This window comes from Electrona antarctica, assembly GCF_951216825.1.
Source record: "Electrona antarctica genome assembly, chromosome: 20".
NCBI lineage: Eukaryota > Metazoa > Chordata > Actinopteri > Myctophiformes > Myctophidae > Electrona > Electrona antarctica.
The window spans coordinates 4,244,935-4,269,148 of NC_136801.1; the positions used below are offsets into that span (position 1 = coordinate 4,244,935).

The 24,214-nt window shown below is 45.3% G+C and overlaps 2 protein-coding genes across 5 annotated transcripts in view; one reads left to right on the forward strand and one right to left on the reverse strand.

The window, feature by feature from the left end:
- The window catches only part of ccdc191 (coiled-coil domain containing 191), a gene marked incomplete at its 5' end in the record, with an annotated part of 34,430 nt that extends 21,422 nt beyond the window's left edge, over positions 1 to 13,008 (forward strand). The window contains 9 exons of the mRNA XM_079489286.1: positions 260 to 1,534; positions 3,053 to 3,279; positions 5,512 to 5,603; positions 6,257 to 6,339; positions 6,602 to 6,703; positions 8,236 to 8,379; positions 8,763 to 8,915; positions 10,177 to 10,331; positions 12,715 to 13,008. Of these exons, the coding sequence (XP_079345412.1) occupies positions 260 to 1,534; positions 3,053 to 3,279; positions 5,512 to 5,603; positions 6,257 to 6,339; positions 6,602 to 6,703; positions 8,236 to 8,379; positions 8,763 to 8,915; positions 10,177 to 10,331; positions 12,715 to 12,883 (2,400 nt within the window). The 3' untranslated portion in view covers positions 12,884 to 13,008. The remainder of the gene's footprint in view (positions 1 to 259; positions 1,535 to 3,052; positions 3,280 to 5,511; positions 5,604 to 6,256; positions 6,340 to 6,601; positions 6,704 to 8,235; positions 8,380 to 8,762; positions 8,916 to 10,176; positions 10,332 to 12,714) is intronic.
- A 673-nt stretch (positions 13,009 to 13,681) lies between these two features.
- zdhhc23b (zDHHC palmitoyltransferase 23b) lies at positions 13,682 to 23,770 on the reverse strand. 4 transcript variants are annotated; one of them, XM_079489580.1, is made up of 5 exons: positions 23,342 to 23,770; positions 21,739 to 21,957; positions 20,682 to 21,383; positions 18,535 to 18,702; positions 13,682 to 16,015 (listed from the first exon to the last, which is right to left on the reverse strand). In XM_079489580.1, the coding sequence occupies exons 2-5, from the start codon at positions 21,876 to 21,878 to the stop codon at positions 15,736 to 15,738; spliced, it is 1,290 nt and encodes a 429-aa protein (XP_079345706.1). In that variant the 5' UTR covers positions 21,879 to 21,957; positions 23,342 to 23,770; the 3' UTR covers positions 13,682 to 15,735. The 4 variants fall into 4 exon arrangements, with proteins under 4 accessions (XP_079345706.1, XP_079345707.1, XP_079345705.1 ...); XM_079489581.1 differs by having other exon boundaries at positions 13,682 to 15,982; positions 21,739 to 21,947; positions 23,334 to 23,770; XM_079489579.1 differs by having other exon boundaries at positions 21,739 to 21,947; positions 23,334 to 23,770.
- Positions 23,771 to 24,214: the final 444 nt, after the last annotated feature.

A 24,214-nucleotide genomic window follows, 5' to 3' on the forward strand; every position in this document is an offset into this window, starting at 1 on the left:
CCTACTGAGTGGCAAAAAACTATTTTCTGGCCTTGACAGCCCATACATCCAAACAGAAAAGTCCTATCTGATTGCATTAAACAACGTTAAACAATGTTAAACTCACTTTGCATGTTGCTTTGCCACTCGATTTGCCACTCGATGTGCCATTCACTTTAAGCATGCGCATACCCTCTATTGGTTTCTAATTCATGAAAATGTTGTGATTTCACAGTAATATCTCCCCCTGTGCGCTGCTCTCTCTGTGTCCACGTCGTAGGAAGATCATCAGAGGTCAGGCACCAGAGCCCTCAAAGCACCCACCATCACCCAGGTGGGTGCCGTGGCCAGGCCAGGTACCACCCTGGTGGGTGCCGTGGCCAGGCCAGGTAACACCCTGGTGGGTGCCGTGGCCAGGCCAGGTAGCACCCTGGTGGGTGATGTGGCCAGGCCATGTAGCACCCTGGTGGGTGCCGTGGCCAGGCCAGGTAGCACCCTGGTGGGTGATGTGGCCAGGCCATGTAGCACCCTGGTGGGTGCCGTGGCCAGGCCATGTAGCACCCTGGTGGGTGCCGTGGCCAGGCCAGGTAACACCCTGGTGGGTGCCGTGGCCAGGCCAGGTAGCACCCTGGTGGGTGATGTGGCCAGGCCATGTAGCACCCTGGTGGGTGCCGTGGCCAGGCCAGGTAGCACCCTGGTGGGTGATGTGGCCAGGCCATGTAGCACCCTGGTGGGTGCCGTGGCCAGGCCATGTAGCACCCTGGTGGGTGCCGTGGCCAGGCCAGGTAGCACCCTGGTGGGTGATGTGGCCAGGCCATGTAGCACCCTGGTGGGTGCCGTGGCCAGGCCAGGTAGCACCCTGGTGGGTGATGTGGCCAGGCCATGTAGCACCCTGGTGGGTGCCGTGGCCAGGCCATGTAGCACCCTGGTGGGTGCCGTGGCCAGGCCAGGTAACACCCTGGTGGGTGCCCTGGCCTGGCCAGGTACCACCCTGGTGGGTGCTGTGGCCAGGCCAGGTAACCCCCTGGTGGGTGCTGTGGCCAGGCCAGGTAACCCCCTGGTGGGTGCTGTGGCCAGGCCAGGTACCACCCTGGTGGGTGCTGTGGCCAGGCCAGGTAGCACCCTGGTGGGTGCTGTGGCCAGGCCAGGTAACCCCCTGGTGGGTGCTGTGGCCAGGCCAGGTAACCCCCTGGTGGGTGCTGTGGCCAGGCCAGGTACCACCCTGGTGGGTGCTGTGGCCAGGCCAGGTAGGACCCTGGTGGGTGCTGTGGCCAGGCCAGGTAGCACCCTGGTGGGTGCTGTGGCCAGGCCAGGTAACCCCCTGGTGGGTGCTGTGGCCAGGCCAGGTAACCCCCTGGTGGGTGCTGTGGCCAGGCCAGGTAGCACCCTGGTGGGTGCTGTGGCCAGGCCAGGTAACCCCCTGGTGGGTGCTGTGGCCAGGCCAGGTAACCCCCTGGTGGGTGCTGTGGCCAGGCCAGGTAGCACCCTGGTGGGTGCTGTGGCCAGGCCAGGTAACCCCCTGGTGGGTGCTGTGGCCAGGCCAGGTAACCCCCTGGTGGGTGCTGTGGCCAGGCCAGGTAACCCCCTGGTGGCACTGCACTCCCTGTGGGGGTGTTGAACGCGTGTGTCGAATTTGAAGTCAGTGGATCAAACGATTCTCGAGTTTATTGCTTATTGTTTATTACGGATCCCCATTAGTCCTCACTACAGTGAAGACTCTTCCTGGGGTCCAAACACTCATACAATCAAATTGAAACATAATACAATGTAATTCTATCATTACATAGTTCAAAACAAAACAAAAATAATTGAAGTTTTCAGTCTTCACGCATTCTAGAAAATATATTACATTACAACAAATGTACAAACTAAACATTGTATATCCTATTATTATTAATTTAAATCAAACACTCAGCAATCTAACTAAACATGATTTCTTTCATAATCACTGCAGCCTTCAATTTATTTTTAAAGCTTGATTTATTCTCTATGTTTATAATACTAGCCCTTACCCGGGGGGGGGGGGGGGGGGGGGCAATTTGTTAAATTGGAAAAAGGGCTTCGTTAAGACCTCCATATTATTATGGTCAATGCCTGTGTGAAAAGTGGGAGCGATTGGTGCAGGCGGTGAGGAGCTACGGCGGTGTTTCTGACACGCAGACAGACATTCAGACATTGGCTTAATTATAGTATATATATATGATATGATATGATGATGATGATGATGATGATGATGATGATGATGATGATGAGGATGATGATATGATGTGGCGGGAGCTCATTCCAATGTGCTCCTGCTCTAGATACATTACTGTTAGTGTTCTCTTAATGCAGCCTCTGTATTCTTACAGTCAAGAACCAAATTCCAGTTCACATTTTTTCAAGAAAATTTGCCTCAGAAAATGTCTTATACATTCTTTTATGAATGATCTTAGGCCCACTTTTGGGCACCTTCGCTTTCCAAGTTGTTGCAATTATGTTATGGTCACTAAACCCCACTTGGACAGAAATGGCTTTAGAGATTTTTTTCTGGGGCATTTGTAAAAAAAAATGATCTACCAGTATACATGAGGATGAACGTGTACCATCTCTATTAACATGGATTCCTGTAGGCTGATTCACAAGACAAATTGTATACCATGGCTGCATCAAAGAACAGTTACTCGAAAACCAATCTATATTCATGCACTACAACCGTACACACACGCACGCACGCACGCACACACACACACACGCCACGTACGCACACAGAGACGTGGCGCATTTATAGTAGGATTAGAGCATTTGAAGTGGTCAAACTAGCAATATTTTTCGAAGCATCTTCCATGAAATCTTAATCGTCTCGGCATATAAAAATAAAGGTTAAAGCCTCAATTTGTGATTTCTTCACTTGGTTGGCAATATGTAGAACAGCAGGAACAATATAATTTGACATATTGCTTAGGAACCAGCGCTAGTGTGTGGGGGGGGGGGCTCCTTTCACTCGGTTTCACAAATCATACATTAGGACTTAAACATTTTCAGTCGTGAGAGTTTATTTTGCTTTAATCCGTTTGCTTGAACCATATCTCAGAGCGCAGGAGCTAGCCGCTTTGAGCACAGGCACGCCGCCCAGCAGCAGACCATCGCACAACAGAGGAAGCTGCTCAGAGACCAGCAGCAGCAAATTGCACAGCTCCAAGAGGAACGCAGCGTCATTGGATTGAAGCCGGAGGCACAGGGAGCAGCAGCATTGACCCTGCTCCCTGTCCATGCGGTGTCTAAGCCTGGGGGGCTCGACCTGGATCTTGAGGAGCAGAGGTACATATACAGCCTCTTAGTCTCAGACTGTGTGGGAGTATTAAAGGACCACTTCACCACTTTTCAACTTCTCTTCCTATAATTGGTCCTAACTAATGTTCATGATAAAATACCACAATTCTTTCCTACTCAGTCTGTGTCTCATAGGAAGGCTGTGGGCAGTTCAGAAACCCGTCCACCAGTGACATCATCGATGGTGAATCCAATCTAATAGAAACGGCAGGCTTTCTTTTCCTGAAAAGTTGCAATGCAAAAGTTGAAGCCATCGTTGAAGCCACGAATCTTGTTTAAAAAAATCTGCCTAATGATGATGTCACTGGTGGACGGGTGTCCGAACTGCCCAAAGCCCTCCTACATTGGTACTGTACAGTCAGTACATTTAAAGCAATGTCAAACTTTGGCAGAACCTTGGGTTTAACAGCCGTGACTTAAGTCATAGTATATCACCTTTGTGCTTATGCTGCTTCTGTGCTCTGAGCAAGAAACCGGGAGTAGTCATTCCATTCCATTCCACTAATGGCCAAACAGGTCTCAAAATCACAATGCAAAAGAAAATGCACCCAAAAGTGATTCTTCCATCCATGCAATATAACAAACTAGTCCTATTATGTAATTAAGGGAAAGTGAACTGGGCGTATTCATGGTCTATGAACAGAGAAGCCAGAATATAGAGCTTTTAAATTTTTAACAAACAATGTCACTTATCCTACCTTTAAATTGTCTGACTCTGCTTCCCTGCACACACAGTACATTTTATATGTCTTAGTCTGCATTTAAATATTTTTGTGCATTCATCCTCAAGTACCGACAAAATATCTGTCTCTCCAACTAGGCGATTGAATTTCCGTTTGTTTGGAAGAATTGATATCCCCCAAAGTCACATTCAAGAGTTTCCATGCAATGCTACATACTGTACATACAGTATTAATTTACTATTACCCTTCAAGCTTAGCGGGGTGGGGGAAGTTGTGGATGAGTTGGATATAAATAGAATTACATACGTGTGAGAGTCATTTGCAACAATAATTGACTTAATTGAGGCGGGGACCAAAGATCAGCTTTATTAAAAGAGTCTACCACATTCCCCTGAGGGATCGCCCAACCGCTCGCTGGAGACTCATTCTAAATGCATTCCAGTAATAACTGCACACTGCTATTCACTGCATCATCAAGCTTAGTTGAAAGAGAGTCATTGACAGTTGTTGGGTTGGCTGCCTGGCTGGGGATGGTTGGGGGCATTGGGATCTGAACCTCAGGAGATATCTTTTGTGTGTTTATTTTATTCCATTATTATTTTTAGCCTACTGTCTCTCATTTTAATTTTTATTTGTTTATTACTACTATTACTGCTGCTGCAATGAACAGGCCAACACGTTCACCCACAGGGTGTGCCACAATCGCCCAATCATGGGGGCGACTGTGGCTCAGGAGGTAGAGCAGGTCGTCCAATGATCCATGGGTCGGCGGTTCAAATCCCGGCTCCTCCTGTCTACATGTCGAAGTGTCCTTGGGCAAGACACTGAACCCCTAATTGCTCCCGATGTGCTGGTTGGTGCCTTGCATGGCTTCCGCTGCAATCGGTGTATGAATGTGTGTGTGAATGGGTGAATGTAATGCACAATCTATGTAAAGCGCCTTGGATAAAGGCGCTATATAAATGCACCATTTACCATTTTTTGATATATCCCACACCATCACATTTCCTTTTAATTAATGCTAATCATGATTTAAATAGTAAAAGAAAAAAGAAAAAAATGCAACACTATGCATGACATTTTATTTAACCCATTTTGGGCGGGAACCCCTTTTGGTGTTTGAAGCATTATGTTACACTTTAGCTATTGAAAAATAGCAGATCTACAAGCTCGTAGCTTGTAGCTTGTAGGTCTGCTATTTTTGAAAAATCTTTGAATATATATTCTTTCAGAGCGAACATTTTTAACACAAATCTTTGCTTCTGTGGGGGGGTCCCTGGAAAAACATATTTTCAGATGGGGGTCGGCGGCCAATTACATATAATCTTGGGGGTCCTTGACATGAAAATGTTTGAGAACGCCTGACATAAAAACATAGGTTTTTCAGAAAACTGTCATGATTTAGAAGACATTTTGTAGAATCTGTCTCGGTCGAAATGGGTTAATACTAGTGTCAGAGTTGAAAACTATGTCTCTCTGGAGGTGGATCTAAACACACAGTGATTTCACAATGTTTTCTCTGCATGTGCTGTTCCAGGGTACACAGTATCCTCGAAGGAACGGATGAGCCCAGCATGGCTCTCAGGAAGGCAATCATCCGCCGACCTAGCCCCCATCCAATTGTCATGGGTCAGTCATCATAACACTTCAGTCTGATTTGTGCTTATGCAGTGTACACATACATACACACACACACACGCACGTGCGCGCGCACACACACACACCCACGCACACCTAACACGGCCTCCTTGCAGTCGGGCTACAGAAGGCTTGTCATTGTTGTCACAGAGTACAATTGGAAAAAGTGAAATGTAATTTCATGGCTCTGGGATTTTGTGAATAGGGGATGAATATGAAACTTGGTTGAGGAAGTAAACAAGAGCGAGGCAGCCAGGCACGGAGGCTTAGCCCGTTTAGGCCTGACCTCAACATTTAAAAAAAAAAATCTTCTAAATCCTCCAGTTTTCTGAAATAAATATTTTCACGGTTTTTAAAAAATAGCAGACCTACAAGCTCGTAGCGCGCCACTCGGTGGCGCGCTATGAGCTTGTAGATCTGCTATTTTTCAATAGCTAACTTATATTACAATATTATATTATAAGATTATTATATTATATTATATGTTTAAAACACCAAAAGGGGTTCCCGCCCAAAATGGCTTAGCTGAACTCGCAGCCGTATGGTTAGAATACTAACCGTGCTGCACGTCCGCCTGAGAGACACCTTGCACCCGACTCACCTGCCCCTCACATTAAGGGGCTCTCTTTTATCTCTCCCTAAAGCCATGGAGGAACGTGCTCGCCAGCGCACGGAGCGAAGGAGCGAGGTGGAAGAGCTAAAGAGAAAGAAGGAGAGGGAGAAGTTGGTGAGAGTTTTAAGGAATGCTTTATATGAAGTCTATTTGGCCGCTGGCTTTTGAGCGAGCACACTCAGGGGAGAGTTGGAGTTTAAGCTATACTGTAAGGACGAAGCTGATAACGTACGTGTGTGCGTGCGTGCGCATGTGTGTGCGCATGTGTGTGCGCGTGCGTGCGTGCAGGGGCTATATAGATTGTGTAGCGTCTATATGGGTGTGCGTTGTGTTCCGAATGAATAGCGATTAATTCACACGAACACAATCTTTTCAGGCTGGGATGAAAGCTGCAGAGGAGCAGCGGCAGAGGGAAGAGGAGGAAGAGAAAGGCAGGGAGGTGGAGAGGAAGAGAGAGGAGAGAAGGCTACAAAGAGAGGTGAAGTACTGTACTTAAGTACAATTTCGAGGCTGTGTGTGTGCACTAGTCCCTGTCACTAGTCCCTGTGACTAGTCCCTGTCACTAGTCCGTCACTAGTCCCTGTCACTAGTCCCTGTCACTAGTCCCTGTCACTAGTCCGTCACTAGTCCGTCACTAGTCCGTCACTAGTCCCTGTCACTAGTCCCTGTCACTAGTCTCTGTCACTAGTCCCTGTCACTAGTCCCTGTCACTAGTCCGTCACTAGTCCCTGTCACTAGTCCCTGTCACTAGTCCGTCACTAGTCCCTGTCACTAGTCCCTGTCACTAGTCTCTGTCACTAGTCCCTGTCACTAGTCCCTGTCACTAGTCCGTCACTAGTCCGTCACTAGTCCCTGTCACTAGTCCCTGTCACTAGTCCCTGTCACTAGTCCCTGTCACTAGTCCGTCACTAGTCCCTGTCACTAGTCCCTGTCACTAGTCCGTCACTAGTCCCTGTCACTAGTCCCTGTCACTAGTCCCTGTCACTAGTCCCTGTGACTAGTCCCTGGGTGAGCTCTTACCTTGAGGGAAGGAAACAGTTACCTTCACCCACTTCAGTAGCCAGTGATGGCTAAGAATGGAGGAGAGGCCTGGGCCATGGCTCAGTGGTCCAGGCACCTTGGCTGGTAATCCAGTCTGGCAGTGTGCCGCGGGTTCGACTCCCGATCCCGACGGCCTTTACTGCATGTCTTCCCCCCATCTCTCTCCCCATTTCCTGTCAGCCTACTGTCTGTCCCTCCATAAAAAAATATAAAATAAAGGCGAAAGCCACAAAAAAAAACATTTAAGAATGGAGGAGAGAGTATCTCATCTCTCACTGTCTGGTCTTCCAGATCCTAGATGCCTCTGTTCCTAAATACCTGCTGGGCATCTCTCACCTGCCCAGAGTGAGGGATGCTCACAGGTACGCAACCAGAGGAAGTTTATATGATCTAATTCCCCCCCAGTTATCAGGACACTCAGAGGGAATAATATCTTTTTTTCACGCAGCCACTACTCTGTGGAATGCCCTCCCTACAGTCCTGAAATCCCTAAATGATCTCGCAAGATTTCCATCTTCACACTAACTGGTCATAGTTAGATGCCGACCCTGGATAACTTCATGTTCGGCTAGTGTGTATTGTTAAGAACAAAATTATGTCTTGAGAACTTCAGCAGTGCCTTCACGACATTCTGCTCGGCACTTCTTGTACCTCCAACATTTTCTAGGTTAGGCTAGCCTAACACCTCCCTAGTCCCTAGCCGTCCGAACATCGTCTGTGATTGGTCAGAAGTTCAAGGTGGGGGTGGTTGGGTTTCTGGGTGGTTTATTTTGCTTTGTTTCCGTATTCTGCCCAAGGCTTGATTCTGACTGCAGTGAACAGTGAAGTTTGGAAGACTCTAATCCCTGTCTGAGATAAATCTAGCCTAACAACAACGTGTGTGTGTGTGTGTGTGTGTGTGTGTGTGTGTGTGTGTGTGTGTGTGTGTGTGTGTGTGTGTGTGTGTGTGTGCGATGTGTGGGTGTCCAGAGAGAGCAGGAACGTCGGAAGCAAGTTGAACGGCTTCAGGTGCTTCAGAGACTGGCCCGGCTGCACCACCACAGAACCCTGTTGGTACGACGTGGACTGGAACCATGGAAATGTCTCCTTCAGCTCAGCCAGGCCAACGGCCAGGTACTGACCGGCCCACACAGAACATAGAGTCCAGGCCAACGGCCAGGTACTGACCGGCCCACACAGAACATAGAGTCCTCGCTGTGGTACTGTGTTGGGAGTACGATATGCCCACACAACAACAAAATGAGACACCCCAAGCCGGTCCATAACAACAACGCACGCACACACACACGCCTATCCTCCCAGAATGCATGCACACAAACAAACACATAATATGAGAGGTTTTTCCATGTGTTTACTTAATGTAAATTGTATTATCAGTCAAAGGCCAGATGCCTCATGCTTTCATGCCAATCCCATTGTTGTTGTTTACCTGGCAACCTGTACGGCGTTCACCGTTCTGCACTGGCGGTTTTCCTTTTCCTTTCACTCTGCTCCAGCTGGCCGACGACCATCATAATCTGTCCGTGATGAAGCGGTGTGTCCTCGCATGGCAGCGACTGGCGAGCCATGCCTACGCTCAGAAATGTGCCTCAGCTGACCGACTGCATCAGCACTTTCTGCTGCGCAGAGGCCTACGCTGCTGGAAAATAGTATGCATAAGCGCACACACTGCACACACACACACACACACACACACACACACACACAGGCCTGTCTCCAGCTCTTTAGTAAACATAAAACACATTTTCAGGTCAGAGCACCAATTTCAACCAGCAATGATAGTCATTTGTCATACAAATAAGTATAGGGCGTATAGGTCTTTTTCTTTTTACAAATGGAATCCTGAAGACAGCAATCACTTTCCATCACATCTTTCCTCCAATTACCTCCACTACACCACTAAAATAAATCTCTCTCTCTAAATCTAATATATCTTAGAAAAATATGTGTTTTCATCCAAGAGTAAAAGTTTTGTTGCATTTCCTCAACACTAGCTTACATAATGAAAGTTTGAGAACATAAATTGCAAAAAGACAAATGTATTATCTTATATAAACTCTTGTCTTCTACGTCCTGACAGTTTTCTGAAAAAGCTGTTTCTATGTCAGTCGTTCTTCGATCTTTAAAAAATAGCAGACCTACAAGCTCGTAGCGCGCCACTCGGTGGCGTGCTATGAGCTTGTAGATCTGCTATTTTTCAATAGCTAAAGTATAACAGAATGCTTGAAACACCAAAAGGGGTTCCCGCCCAAAATGGGTTAAAGGGCCACTTCACCCCTTTTGCAACCAGATCTTATTTTAATGATGTTTTGGAGACAAGAAACACTTTCCTGGGGTTTGTATGTGGGTAATATGTGTTTTTAGATGTTTTAGTATTTCAAAGTGTCTGTGATGTCAGACGCGAGCATGGGATCTTCAGCGTGTTTGAGTAGTTGGTGCGCTGTGATTGGCCAGTCGCTGTGATTGACAGCCTAAACCGGCTCGTACCTCAGAACCAGAAACCTAACCTCAGTAAAACTACTGGGGGCGTTTCCAAGGACCCGGAAGAACGACGGAATCCGTTGAAGATACCATGCGAGCATGTCAGTCAGACACTGGTCTCACTTGGACTGGACTACATGTTGTCTCAGTAAGACAGCCCCTCCCCCTCTCCACAAGGTGGGGTGAGTGCAGCAAAGCATTATGGTCTTTGTTACTTTGTAGTAATTCAGCACAGTGAGACCAGTGTCCCTGACATCAGACACTTTGATGCCTAATACTAAAAAACACATAATTACCCGCATAAAAACCCCAGGAAAGTGTTTCTTGTCTCCCAAACATCATTCAAATCCTAATCTGGTTGCAAAAGGGTGAAGTGGCCCTTCAAGTTGAACTACATGGCCCTGAGTGAGTGAATGTCTCCTCTTTCAGCTAAAGGACTGGCGTATGGTTCAGGAAGCGCGGGCCGAGCGTTTCTATCGCAGGCACACACTGAGGAGGATTCTGCTGGCGCTGCTGGACCATGTGACCCAGGAGAGGCTCACAGAGTGGGACCGCCAAGAGCTGGCTCAGGGACACAGTGACAGGTACAGGTGACGGGTGTGGGTTAGGTACCAGCACCTTCCCCCACATGAACTGTATGAGTGCTGGTTCCTGAGTAATATTAACCCATTTTGACCTGACACCAGATTCTACAAATGTCTTCTAAAAAAAACATGATTCTATGTCAGTGGTTCTCAACCTTTTTTATGTCAAGGACCCCCAGGAAAGAATATATATTCAAAGATTTGCACAATATTTTCACGGTTTAAAAAAAATAGCAGACATACAAGCTCGTAGCACGGCACTCGGTGCCGTGCTATGAGCTTGTAGATCTGCTATTTTTCAATAACTAAATTATAACAATGCTTAAAACACCAAAAGGGGGTTCCCGCCCAAAATGGGTTAAAGCAGCACATGAGACATGACGTTTGACAGAATCTAAATATCTCAATAGAAGAGCAGGGAGGCTAAACACAACCACCTAAAATGTACAAGTTATTGCGAACGCAGTGAGCATTTACTATGAGACCCAGCAGATCATGTCTGTCTGTGTGTGTGTCACGCTGTAACACCACCACCCACCCACCACCAGAGGGCGCAGCTGTATCACACACAAAAACACACACACACACGCACACACGCACGCACGCACGCACACACACACAAAACTTAACTTAAAAAAAACTTAACTTAAAAAAAAACTTAACTTAAAAAAAAAACTTCAAAAGGAAAAACTTTAAAAGGAAAAACTTTAAAAAAACTTAACTTAAAAAAAAAACTTTAAAAGGAAAAACTTCAAAAAAAACTTCAAAAACACAAAAAAAAGAGAACTTAAAAAAAACCTTAAAAAATTACGTAATTTATTCTAATTGTTGTTTTTGCAATTTACGAGCTGCGTTCGCTTCCCGCGTTCGCGCGTCTTACTTGTATTGTATTAACAAACATACTCTACCATACAGATTGCACAACATTACAATTTATTAGTTATTGGGTACATAGTGAAAGGCTTGCAGAGTGGCTAAAATTAATGTGGCTAAATCTTGAATTATTAGTTGATGGAACATGTTAAGAGCATGCAGAGATCAAAATAGGGTGCATTTTGCATCCCAAAACGCAGTTTATAGTTAAGGGATGCAATAAAACAACGACCTCTGCATCCATGGGATGCACTACTGTACTGTTTTTTTTATTCTAGTTTATTTTGCTAGCTTTAGTTATATGAATCATTTCTTCTTCTGTTTTCTACATGAATATAACCATATAAAATGAAATGGGAGTTAAATGCTGCAATTTGTAAAAATAGCAAAATATGACTCCTAACTTCGTTGAAGTGGGACTCATAAAATGTCCCTGGGACTCATTCTAAAAGACCATCCCTGCATCCCGGGACTCATTACATTGAAAACCTATTTACATCACTGAGTATGTGTTGAAACAGCAGTCATTGGGGGAATTACTGAGTTAAGTTGTGCTTCTAATGATGCGGGGGAGTAGGTGTGGGTTTGCCATTGGATCAATTCATAATATAATCGATTAATAACTTGATGCTCCTCTCTGTGTACTATTAGTTTTTCCCACCACCCACATTGCCCGCACTACAAGTAGTCTCCATATCTTTAGCAGTCCTCTTCAGATGATGAGCAGCTTGCATCAGCCTCTATCTATCAGAGCAGCGTATACCATTGAACTTCAATAAAGAAAGTCTTGTTTTGCTGGCCATTGCCTCTTTAAATTGCCTGCACAATATATTTTTTACTTCTGTAAACTGATACAGAACATACACATACTACAAGCTTCCAATGAGTTATAGATTCCAATGAGAGAGAGTAGAGGAGAGAGAACTCATACAGGATTTAGATCTTTACTTAACTTATCATAAATCATTATAGATCTGTGTAAATCAGGCTTATTAAGGCTTAATAAGCTTATTAGGCTTATTAATTAGCAGTTATATGGCGATGGGCAATTTAATGTCAGTTGTTTGTAAAGTCTTTTCATTTTAGCAGATAATTAAAACCATCTACAGCTGCTAGTATACTATGAATCTTTGGTTTCAAAACGTGCTACTTTCCAAACAGTCCAACACTTTGCCTCGACAGCAGACTGACGTCGACCCACGGACGGTGAGAGCTGTCGCTCATAACCTCGGACACTCCCCACTTATTGCACTTAGCACTGTGGACTAGCGATGGCGCTTGCTGGTTGTGTATTGGGCATAAAGCATGATTAAATACTTTGTTGCCCGCTGGTGTCGTGCACCAAAGGTAGAACATCTACAAGCTCGTGTTGCGTTGCAAGCTTGTAGATCTGCCATTTTCAGTGTGCAACTACCTACAAGATAAGTGGTATGGCTTTGACAACAAAATGCATTTCCTCAGAACTCACTGGATTCTGTCTTCTCTCTCTCTCTCTCTCTCTGTAACTCAGGCGGCTGTTGCGAGGCTCTTTCCTGGCCTGGCGGCAGTTCCCAGGTCTGCTGCGCACGGAGAGGGAGAGAGAAGTGCGAAGGGAGAAACTGAGACGAAGAGTAGCTGAAGTTCTGCCTGATTTTCACTCCTCCCCTTTGGAATGCCTCCGGGAACAGCCCTTACTTTAACCACTTACGTCCTGGCATGCAGTGGCGTGGCGTCCCCATTTTGGTCATGTCATTATAGGCGAAAATGTTCAATTTTAAATAACAGATCTATAAGCTCACAACACCACGAAGCATGAGCATGTAGATAAGCTATAGAGGGTATGCGCGTGACATCATCGTACCTGGAAGTTATGCGGGAACGCCCACTGAGTGTCAAAAACCTACTTTCTGGCCTCGACAGCCCATTCATCCAAACAGAAAAGTCCTGTCTGATTGCATTAAACAATGTTAAACTCACCAACATTGCAGCTGTACGAAAAGCTTGAATTATCCTCTTTCTATCTGCAAAGTTTTTGTTTCATGAAAATCCACCATAGAAACGTTATGAGCTACTTTCTGTCAAGAAATGCCCTGTATTTGATTATTTTTCTAGGTGTCAGAGTTTGGAAGTGCTTGTTTTCAATAACAACATTTTGCAGTTTTTGCTGCCTCCTGCATTATGTGACATTTAGAAACAGGTGGTACGCAGGACGGTTGAGTGATTTCCAACGAGCGCTTCCAAACTCCAACACTCCATGCTGCTCAATGTTTTGCCACTCAGTCTAGATGAGGGGGGCGTGTCCTGATTTTACTAGCACATCACACTAATCACATAGTAAGCAAAATTGTGGAGGGACCAAGATTATATCGCAAAAGTGCTACAAATACTGTACATTTCTACGAGTCTTTCTCACACACACTTTGGGTCATGATGTGTTCTCTAATCTAAACACATGTGTTGGGCAATAAAACATGTATGGGCTAATGAAAGCAGTTGGATAGACTTGTTTATTTTTCACTTTCAATGTTCAGTGCAAAAATACTTTGGTATAAATTGTGTAGAAATATCCATGACCATTTGAATATCCATTAAAAACAAAGCTGCAAAACAATCTTGTGTAAAGGGCAACACCTGATCCTTTTCAAAATGCCAACAGTGCCGTGGGAACATATGGACCGTTTTGGATTGCAACTGGATTTAGATCTTCCTTTTGCAGTTCTGCAGAGATCTTGTTGATGTTTTTTTTGTACCTTGGACTTGAAATTAATTGGTTACACACTTCACTAGTGTCACTCAAGTAGCTACTAATGTCAAAGTAAACCATTTCATTATCACTACGACCGTAACAATTTTCCCGGACGTCAGTGGAAATGAACCAACAGTTCATTCAGCGGTTCCCAAAACTTTTTGGCCATGCACCCCGTTACCTCCCGACCTAGCTGATGCACCCCCCACATGGAAATATAAACTGCACAAGCTATATAGACACATATATTTCCTTTTTATCCACATATATGAACCTGAATATGGCATAAAATATGCAGCTATATTCTGCATTACTTGCCATATATTGGCACAATATGTTAATATATTTCAAATAAAACCATAGCACCACCATTAGACTTTTCATGTCGCGCACCCCCTAGAAGGCGCTCGCGCACCACAAGGGGTGCACGCACCACAGCACCCCCTAGAAGGCGCTTGCGCACCACAAGGGGTGCACGCACCACAGCACCCCCTAGAAGGCGCTCGCGCACCACAAGGGGTGCACGCACCACAGCACCCCCTAGAAGGCGCTCGCGCACCACAAGGGGTGCACGCACCACAGCACCCCCTAGAAGGCGCTCGCGCACCACAAGGGGTGCACGCACCACAGCACCCCCTAGATGGCGCTCGCGCACCACAAGGGGTGCACGCACCACAGCACCCCCTAGAAGGCTCTCGCGCACCACAAGGGGTGCACGCACCACAGCACCCCCTAGAAGGCGCTCGCGCACCACAAGGGGTGCACGCACCACAGCACCCCCTAGAAGGCGCTCGCGCACCACAAGGGGTGCACGCACCACAGTTTAGGAACCAATGAACTAACGCAACTAGGACTGGATCTAGCATCAGTAACTGTTAAGTGCCTTGCAGAGTCCAACGTAATCGACGCAAGAATACATACGCAACGCAGGGTGAGAGAAATTTCTCCCTTGCGTTGTGTCAGTTACGTGATCCGTCTCGTTCCGTCGGGTTGAGATCCTTTGAGATACTAGTTCATGGTTTTTCTCATGCATTCAAAACAGACCCATATAATTGCTGTCAGTCAGCAAGCCTAGAATGGCGTAGTCTGAGAGAACAGCCAGGGGGACGTATTGATGTTGACAGACAGATTCAAGTAGAGCATGGCAGCAGCAGCAAGGGGGGGTGAGGAGAGGTCAATGTGAAAGCGATACAGAATAGATATACAGAGGACATGGGGGTCGTCAGTGGCACTCATTGACATTAACACATTTAGGCCTGACGTCGAAATTTAAAAAGAAAAACTTTTTTTAAATGTATTTTTTTCTGAAAGACCTCATGTTTCTATATCAGTGGTTCTCAATATTTCATGTCAAGGATCCCAAAAATGATATGCAATATGCCGCCGACCCCCATCTGAAAATATGTTGTTCCAGGGACACCCCCTCAGAAGCAAAGATTTGAGTTTAAAACTGAAACTCTGAAAGAATATATATTCAAAGATTTGAGGCACATTTTCACGATTTTTCAAAGATAGCAGACCTACAAGAGCTTGTAGATCTGCTATTTTTCAATAGCTAAAGTATAACATAATGCTTAAAACAACCAAAAGGGGTTCCCGCCCAAAATGGGATAGCAGTCGATGCGTCTAGTATCAGTTTGTTCAGGAGCGTCTAACAAAAGTCTGCCGATATAAATTCATGGTAAATCTCAGTCTTGCTCCCTGGCAGCCAGGCCACGGGCAGAGACAAGTCTGAAGTAAAAAGGAGCAGCTCTGCTGTCATCCAGTGGCCATAAAGAATATAGCCGTTGCAAATCATACTTTAGGTCAGATCTCACATGAAGGGCTGTCATTCGGGCAGGATGTGGACAGATTGTCACCCATGGTCAGGAACTCCGCCCAGTTGCCGCGGAGACCTCGAGAGTGGACGCCCGTGTCCACGACGAGTCCCCAGTAGGCACGACGGGCGGTCTTCTCTCGTAGGGCGATGCGGGCCTCACGCTCCGTCACGTTGAAGCTGACGTTGATGACCTGAAGGACCAAGAGGTGGAGCAGCCCAGCCGTCACCATACTGCTGTACCACGCACAGGTGAAGCACAGTGCAGTGCTGGAACATACAAAGACCGCGCACGCACGCACGCACACACACACACACGCACACACACACACAAATAAGGACAAATCCTGTTGCTACAACACTTTTATATTATTTAATTACAAGCTCTTGTTAATACTTTTCCGATTGGTTCAATATGTATAGCACAGACAGACACACTTAAAGGGATAGTTCAGATTTTTTGAACTTAAGTTGTATGAAATACTTGCCATTAATATAGTGGTTGAAACTGTATTAATTGATTGCCCGAGTCCCATGGTGGGAGTTCTGCTCTGGTTTTGGTCAATATTAAGTAGTTCCGGTCATTTTGTGGGGGGCACTGGGGCCACGCAGTAAAAGTAAATGAATCCACAAAACGAACGTAATTTGTATTGTTGACCTATTTCTAAAATATTAGCGCGACTTTCGTTCAACTTTGACCCCTCTATCACATGGAACTATTTTTTTGGGCGTAGTGATATGGACACAAAAAACATAGTTCTGTGTGATAGAGGGGTAAAAAAAGAACGGAAGTTGCACTAATATTTTAGAAATAGGTCAACAATACAAATGACGTTAGTTTTGTGGATTGATTTACTTTTACTGCGTGGCCCCCAGTGCCCCCACAAAATGACCGGAACTACTTGATATTTTACCAAAACCAGAGCAGAACTCCCACCACAGGACTCGGGCAATCAATGAATACAGTTGCAACCACTATATTAATGGCAAGTATTTCATACAACTTAAGTTCAAAAAATCTGAACTATCCCTTTAACCACTTCAGAAATGGTGAAAATACAATACGCACTGCATCGCAACATTTCATGGAAATCTGTAACTGAAGGCTAAAATTATAAAAAGGAAAAAGCTCAAACATATGCACACATTTAATTTTTTAAAACCCCTAATCCCTAAAGAATGGGACCTGCATGTAAACCAATAGGGAGGCTTTATGTTCTCCGAGGGATTGAGATGTCAGCAGCATCGTGCTGCTAATCCAATCCCACTTCAGGTGGAACAGATTCAAACTGATGAGATACACAGATTGAACTATGAAACATTAAAGATGTATTCATAATTTCAAAACAGCATATTTTTGTTATTATAATCATTTAACAGAACGGCTATTCAGCAGACTGAGCTAGGTCTATTTTCAGACACGAGAATTAAGAACCACAATAGCTAGCCCTGTAGCACGCACACACGCACGCACGCACACACGCACGCACGCACGCATGCATACACACACACAACACCCCCACCGTTGGACTCTCGTTCAGGACAGGCGCTCGCGACGGCTCAATCTCTACAGTCTACAGACAACAGTTTGAGAGGAGGAGGTTCTTTCTCCTGTGCTTTTCTATTCCACTCAGTCCTTTTCTCTTTTCGCTTTATGTCGTGGCTTTCTGTTGCTGTCATATTTCTTCCATTACTTTGTTCTCTCTCCCGTCTCTCTGCTCTGTTTCTGCTCCTCTCTCTGTGCCTGCAAAACCAAGGGGACTGCCCACCCAACTATCTAGGCCGCTGCAATTCGAAACTGGCCCCCGTAAAATCTGAATCCCCCCCCCCCCTTTCCCCTCACTGTATATGTTTCTTTTCCCTTTTTACCTCCATTATGATGAATTCCTGTTCTGTTCTTTGTCTATATAGAAGTGTCTATTTGTACGTCTCTAAATGTTTTGATGAATTGAACATGGTGGACCCTGTTGTAAACAAGTGTAATGCTTAATTGGGTCGTCCACTCACAGTTAACAGCCTTTGTATTGAGTTTGTGCTTGAAATGTACTGTAATTCTGCAAACTGTTAATACAATTTTCAATCAATCAATCAAACCAATCAGTGATAGCCCCAGAGTGAAGGGAAACAGAGAGATGTGTCGGGGTCCGCGGTGATAGCTGATCGCAGCGAGTGACATAATGTTGTAGTTTTCTGTGGGTTCGAAAACTACAACATTATGTCACTCGCTGCGATCAGCTATCACCACAAAGTGACTTGAGTCTTCACCCCTGCTAGAAGGATTTCCGTGGCTATAACTGACTTCTGAATGTGCACGCAGCCATTTTTTTGTTCTCCTATAGAGCGTCGCAGTCCCCCCGTTCATTTTCCTCATAGACTTTTCAGAAAGTCTTTATTTAAAGACGTTTACGCCGCGGACAAAGCCAACTCTTGTCGTGACAAATCATGACAATAAACACAATGTTTTGGGCCAAACAAAGAATTCGAAAAAAACGTCAGGTTACAACACTTTTTTTGTTGTTTTTCTTCTTTGTAATTATTTGTTTGGTTGGTTGTCATGATTTGTCACGACTCGAGTTGGCTTCGTACGACGCTTAAAAGGTCTTTAAATTAAATGTATATGGGAAAATGCATTGGGATTCATTTCCTGGGCCTGGCGTCGTCATGAAAGGGGCGGCGGGACTGCTACGCTCTATTTCTGTGCACTAATTACTGAGGAAGTGGCTCTTTGGGTACTTCAGCAGATGTTTGTTCTGTACGTGTGCCGACTCCCGAGTGTGTACTTGCATTACCTGTACTGGTCGTACACTCCAGGACAGTAGAAGAGGGCCGTGAAGAGGTTCTGTTGGGAACACACACTTTGCAGCACCAGGCTGATCCCATACAGTGAGGTTAACAGGAAAAGGAGGAGCATCAGCAGGAAGCTGCGGTGATTGGCCTGCCCCACACAGCCGTTTATCCTGCATTGGCGGAGAAGATGCATAATGATTATAGAATAAAGACACACACACACACACAGTGTGTGTACTCTATAATGATGCTACGAGTGTGCTACGACAACTGCGACTTTGGTTACCAAGAAAAGCGGCATATAATTCTGATGTATTGTTATTATTATAAGTGCTACAACCCCTGGGGTATTACCACATATACAGGTACACATGATGCACTCACAACCCCTGGGGTATACCACATATACAGGTACACATGATGCACTCACAAGCATACTTTGGATGGAAGCTAATGGAAGTTAGCAGATGTTCAATTGTAATTGTGAGTCTATATAATATGGAAATGTGTATGAATAATCAATACTATTCTCAATGCATAACAGCTACAAAGAACTATTGAGCATCGACTAAATCTTTGAAAGAAAGAATATAATATATAATATAATGTGAAATAAATCACTTAAAAGGGACAGTTCAGTAAATCTAAAATTACTTTTACCTTTTATTTATTAATCCCACTACGAGAATCAGAATTAGTGCTGCCAACGAATAATCCATATTCAAATGATATTCGAATGTAAAATAAAAGAATAATGGAATATTTTAAATTAAGATTCGAATTAAAAAAATAACAATACAATTGCTGTGTGAGTTCTGGCGAGACTCTGTGCCGCGTAAACTAAAACATTATACAAAGATTAGGCTATTAAGATAATTATGAATCATTCATTTGATCTCACAAGACTCAAGAGAGCGCATTTCTCAGCACCAACCACGGCCCATACAGGACCGGACAAGAAATAAGATAAAGAAAGAGAAAGTTTTACAGCATATTAGGCTGCAATATTCATATCATATTCATATTAAAATCATATACATTCGAAATCATTCGAAAATTGGTCGAATACATGTGGTGTTTTAAAAGGAATATTAAATAGAAAATCATTTTTGGCCAATTCTGGCAGCAGTGCCTAATCAGAATAGGGTCGATGTGGTGTCTGGTTGCTAGGATGGAGCTTCCCAGCACTCCTCTTGCCTCCCAACTTGCCCCAGACTATTCATAAGTACTCTGCCTTGGTCTCTAGATGTATTACCCCGCCCTCAATGTCTTCACATATTGTACAGTTAATATAAAACTTAACATTATTCAGGCACATTGCAGCCACCTCTATTGCCTATTTAGGACCACTCTACACAGTGTCATCAAACACCCTCAACGGCCATTCTACAGGCCACAGGTTTCTGGAGCATTCAGTGATTTGGGTGATTTGGAAAAAAACCCGGTCCACCCGGTAACAAGATGTGCACATGCACACGCTCTACAGTGGGGGGGAAGTACAACAGACCAACAGCACGTGCACCAAGGCCCACCCCACTCGATCATGATTGGAGGAAGGCCCCTCTCATCCTGATTGGATGAAGGCTTTGCCACCCAAAGCCCAAACCGAAACTAGGGTTTTTTGACCCCAGGGGTTAACTGGGGACAGGGAGGAACTCCTTATATGGTCAGCACAGCACGTCCAGTGTGCAAAGACCTAGTTTACACCTTTTTTTATTATTATTTTTTTCTGTGGCGCTAGAGCGGCCGGTCGAGCTTCTAGTTTACTGAATAGATTGAGGGCTCCATCTTGCGCCACCCTTATCCCTAAACTTATTTGCCATTTTTTACTATTTTGAAAATCATTTTAAAATAGTTCAACTAGCCGATCTACATCTACATGTTGTGAGCTTGTAGATCGGCTATTTGAACTATTTTAAAAGGTTTTTTAAAGATATAGCCCTGAATATAGATGAAAAAGGCGGATGTAGCCTTAAAAAAAAGAAGAAAAATTAAATCACGCCCGTGTGAAGTGAGGGGCGCTCTTATCATCATACATCATCTCATGCCAGCCAATCACAATTTGCGTCTTCAATGTTTGTGTTTACACAAACAATCAAAGCTGACCATTCATTGTCAATGGCATTCAATGCATTCAAATCAAACCCACCAAACACAGTGGTGGTCGAGACGCAGCACACAGACTCCACAGATCCGACAGTGCCCCGCTCTGGGGGGGCACACCGCTCTGCATGCCAGGCACCAGTTCCTCTGGCCGCCCTCCTTCTGCTCCGCACCCGCCTGCCCCGATGATGATGAAGACGAACCCGTGCGGTTGTTCACAGTGGTTACCACTTCCTGCCTAGGGCCGTTGAAGGCGGGATCTCTCTCAGCCAAAGGGCCGTGGTAGGTCACCGTGCTGTGGATGTTCCCCTGGTTCGGCCGCACCACGCCCGGTTCCCTCCTGGTGTGGGCGAGGGCCAACAGGGTGAGGATTGTCCCTGCGGTCACCACCACCAACCGCACCGGCCCCACCACGCCGTGCGGAAACACCTCCGTGACGAACACATAGTACATGTAGCCCAGCGAGAAGAGGGCCAGGCTGAGGAAGAAGCGCGTGCGTCCCTTCTTGCGGTGGGTAACGTAGTAGTACCACACCACCAGGGCCGGCAGCGCCGTCAGAACCGCCACGCCAAGGAGGACGTGAAGGGCTGCCACGTGCAGCAGGACAGGAAGTAGAAAAAGAGGCGGGATCACTGACAGGTCCACTCTTTGGGCTCCGCCCCACAGCCAGGGTATGCGAATGCGGTCTGACACTGTGGCAGACAGCCGTGACATGGAGTCGGCTTTCTGTGATTCCCTCTTTAGCCATCTGAAAAGAGGAACGAAGTATTATTGGGCACATGTGTCTGATTGGATTAGGGGTTTAGGACCCAATCATTTCAGAGCATTTTCCCCCCCAACAGTTTCACTCATTACACAGAAAAATAGGTTACACATTACATTATTACCCAAAATTGTCCAGAAGTAATCCTAAAATCCCTTCATTGCCCATCAGTGACAGCAAAAGGGAGCTTTTTTTTCGTCTACACAAGAGCTGGAGGCTGTTGTGGAACAGTAGGCCTATCCTTGAAAAAGAGGTGCTATCTAATTACAGCACGCCGAGTTGATCATCGGATAGTGCTTCAACAACAATGAGGTACGATGTCACGTCTAATGCCTCTCACCTGTCGCAGGCCTCATCCAGGTCCTCACAGTCACAGAAGCAGGCTGCTAAGTGGCTCCGCTCCCCATGGCTGTTCACATACTCACAACAGCACAGGTGATCGTCTTCCTCCGCTACCAGGTTTTTAGCTCGCTTCTTCATGACAGACAGCCTTGCAGCTAATCGCCGGTCAGCAGGTCTCCTTGCATGTGAGCGCAGAAGGATTTATCACTAGTAGAGAGCAGAGACAGACAAAGTTCATCATGTGAGAAAACCGCTATAATTAGGAAGCACTCGTAGCGGTACCAGGTCGTCTCGCCCCTTTTCCAACTCGCCCCTGCGAAAAGTGAAGACGGCTCGCCACAGAATTTCGAAAAGTGAAGACGGCTCGCCACAGAATTTCGAAAAGTGATGACGGCTCGCCCCGAGCCGTGGAGACAGGTGGATTTTTGAAAATGACTAAAATCATGAAGGCAGTGTGCAATTTACGTGGAATCTTTCAGCTACTATTGTGAATCAGTGGACCATGACAGCTTAAACACAACTCTTCTTTACTTTCAAACTCAGAGTCAATAATAAGGCAAAGCAACATCATCACACATCATGTTGTATGTATGTCAAGACTGAAGGGGCGACCGCTCTTCCCGTTGGGGCGACCGCTCTTCCCGTTGAGGCGACCGATCTTCGCCGCTTTGGGCGAGTTGGAAAAGGGGCGAGCCGTCTCGTATTCCTTGTAGCAAGACTGACCATTTCAAATAGCAGCTGAGCTAACATTTCCATGGACTTTGTTTACATGGATGGAGTGTTTCCAAACACATCCAAACCACAACAACAAGCATGGCTTATTTTTGACCCTCCTATAGGATTTCTTAGGACAGGTTAAACATCCCCCAGCAAGTGGTGTTGTCCCGTCCCACCTATTAAGGCTGGACAGCTCAGTTAAATGTCTCCATTGAGAACTTGCTCGATAAAACTGAAGTGGGGAACCCAAATGTGTTTTTCCCCATAAGATCTGATGTGATCTGTGATCCATTTGATATTGTTCAAAAGCTGAATTTGGGCTAGCTCTGGTCCATAGCACTAATGCCTTAATGCAACTGCAGAAAAGGGCATTAGGGCTATGGACCAGAGCTACATTTGGGCTAGTGTGTTTTTTCTTTATTGATTTATTAACAGTTTGCAGAATTACAGTACATTTCAAGTACAACTCAATACAACAACTGTTAACTGTGAGTGGACGACACCATAAAGCGTTACACTTGTTTACAATAGGGCCCACCATTTTCAATTCATCAAAACACAAATTCACACTAACAGAATCATGTGTCTAGCCTGTCTACCCATTTTGGTAAAACAAATAATGTCTATATTAACCCAAATGCCTCTATCAGTGAAACATGGTGGCTCAGCAGTGAGTGTGAACTTCCTCATGTCATTTCCTAGCCCCTCTCGGACCCTCGTAAAAGGTTTCTGACATTTGGATGTTTACCTTTAACATCCAAATGTCAGAAACCTTTTACGAGGGTTCCGAGAGGGGCTAGTCATTTCCCAGCGCTGTACGACTCGCCTAACCTCAAAGGTTACTTAAAGCGAATTTAAATAATATACGTAACATACCTGCACTCCTGCAGACTTTTTCATGAATCGGAATTCACAACTACACAAGCTCCGCCAGCCCAGGATAATTTCTCAAGACAGACGTCACATATATATTGTGTTGTGTTGTTTTGTGTGACGGAAGTCGCTAGCTGTATCCGACAGCTAAGGCAGAGTAGTATAAAAGAGAGTAATGACACTCCCGTTGACTCTCATTGTAACAATGGAATGCGGAAGTGCTCATTCTATCTCAATGGAATAGTTCCAGGCTGGAACTTCCAGCCATAGGAGCAATGTTTGGAACTATCGCCCATAGGCACCCGCTTTGCGGCGAGATCAAAGGCACCCGCTTTGCGGCGAGATCAAAGCGTGTCACCACTCTCTTACTACATTACTCTGAGCTAAGGGGGTCCCTTGCTGACTTGTGAAGTCTGCGAGGGCTTGAGGGATGTCCCATTTGAAATCGGTAGTAAGTCAGTGAAGGCTCAGCTCCGCCCCTTTATGTGCCCTTTGCCAATAAAAGTCAGCATCGATGCTGACTTTGGCAATTAAATTACCCACAGTTCATAGCGTTACCAGGAGAATGAGGGGGATCCTCCGAACGTCAATCATTTAAGTATGCAAATGAGTTATGCATCGCGGTTGGAATGTCAACAAACACAATAGTGCTTTCTCACTGTTCTCAAAGGGAGTAGGAATGGAAGGATAGGCTATATATTTAATAACAATAATAATAATAAGGGAAACATGATGAGAAATGACTGATGAGCAAAGTAAAATATGGAAATGCAATTTATAATGATTATATATTAATATTACAACCCCTATCACACAGGAAAGTGTATTTATGAAACTAAAATAGACGTGATAGACATGTATAAATAGGCGGTTAACAAGCTTAA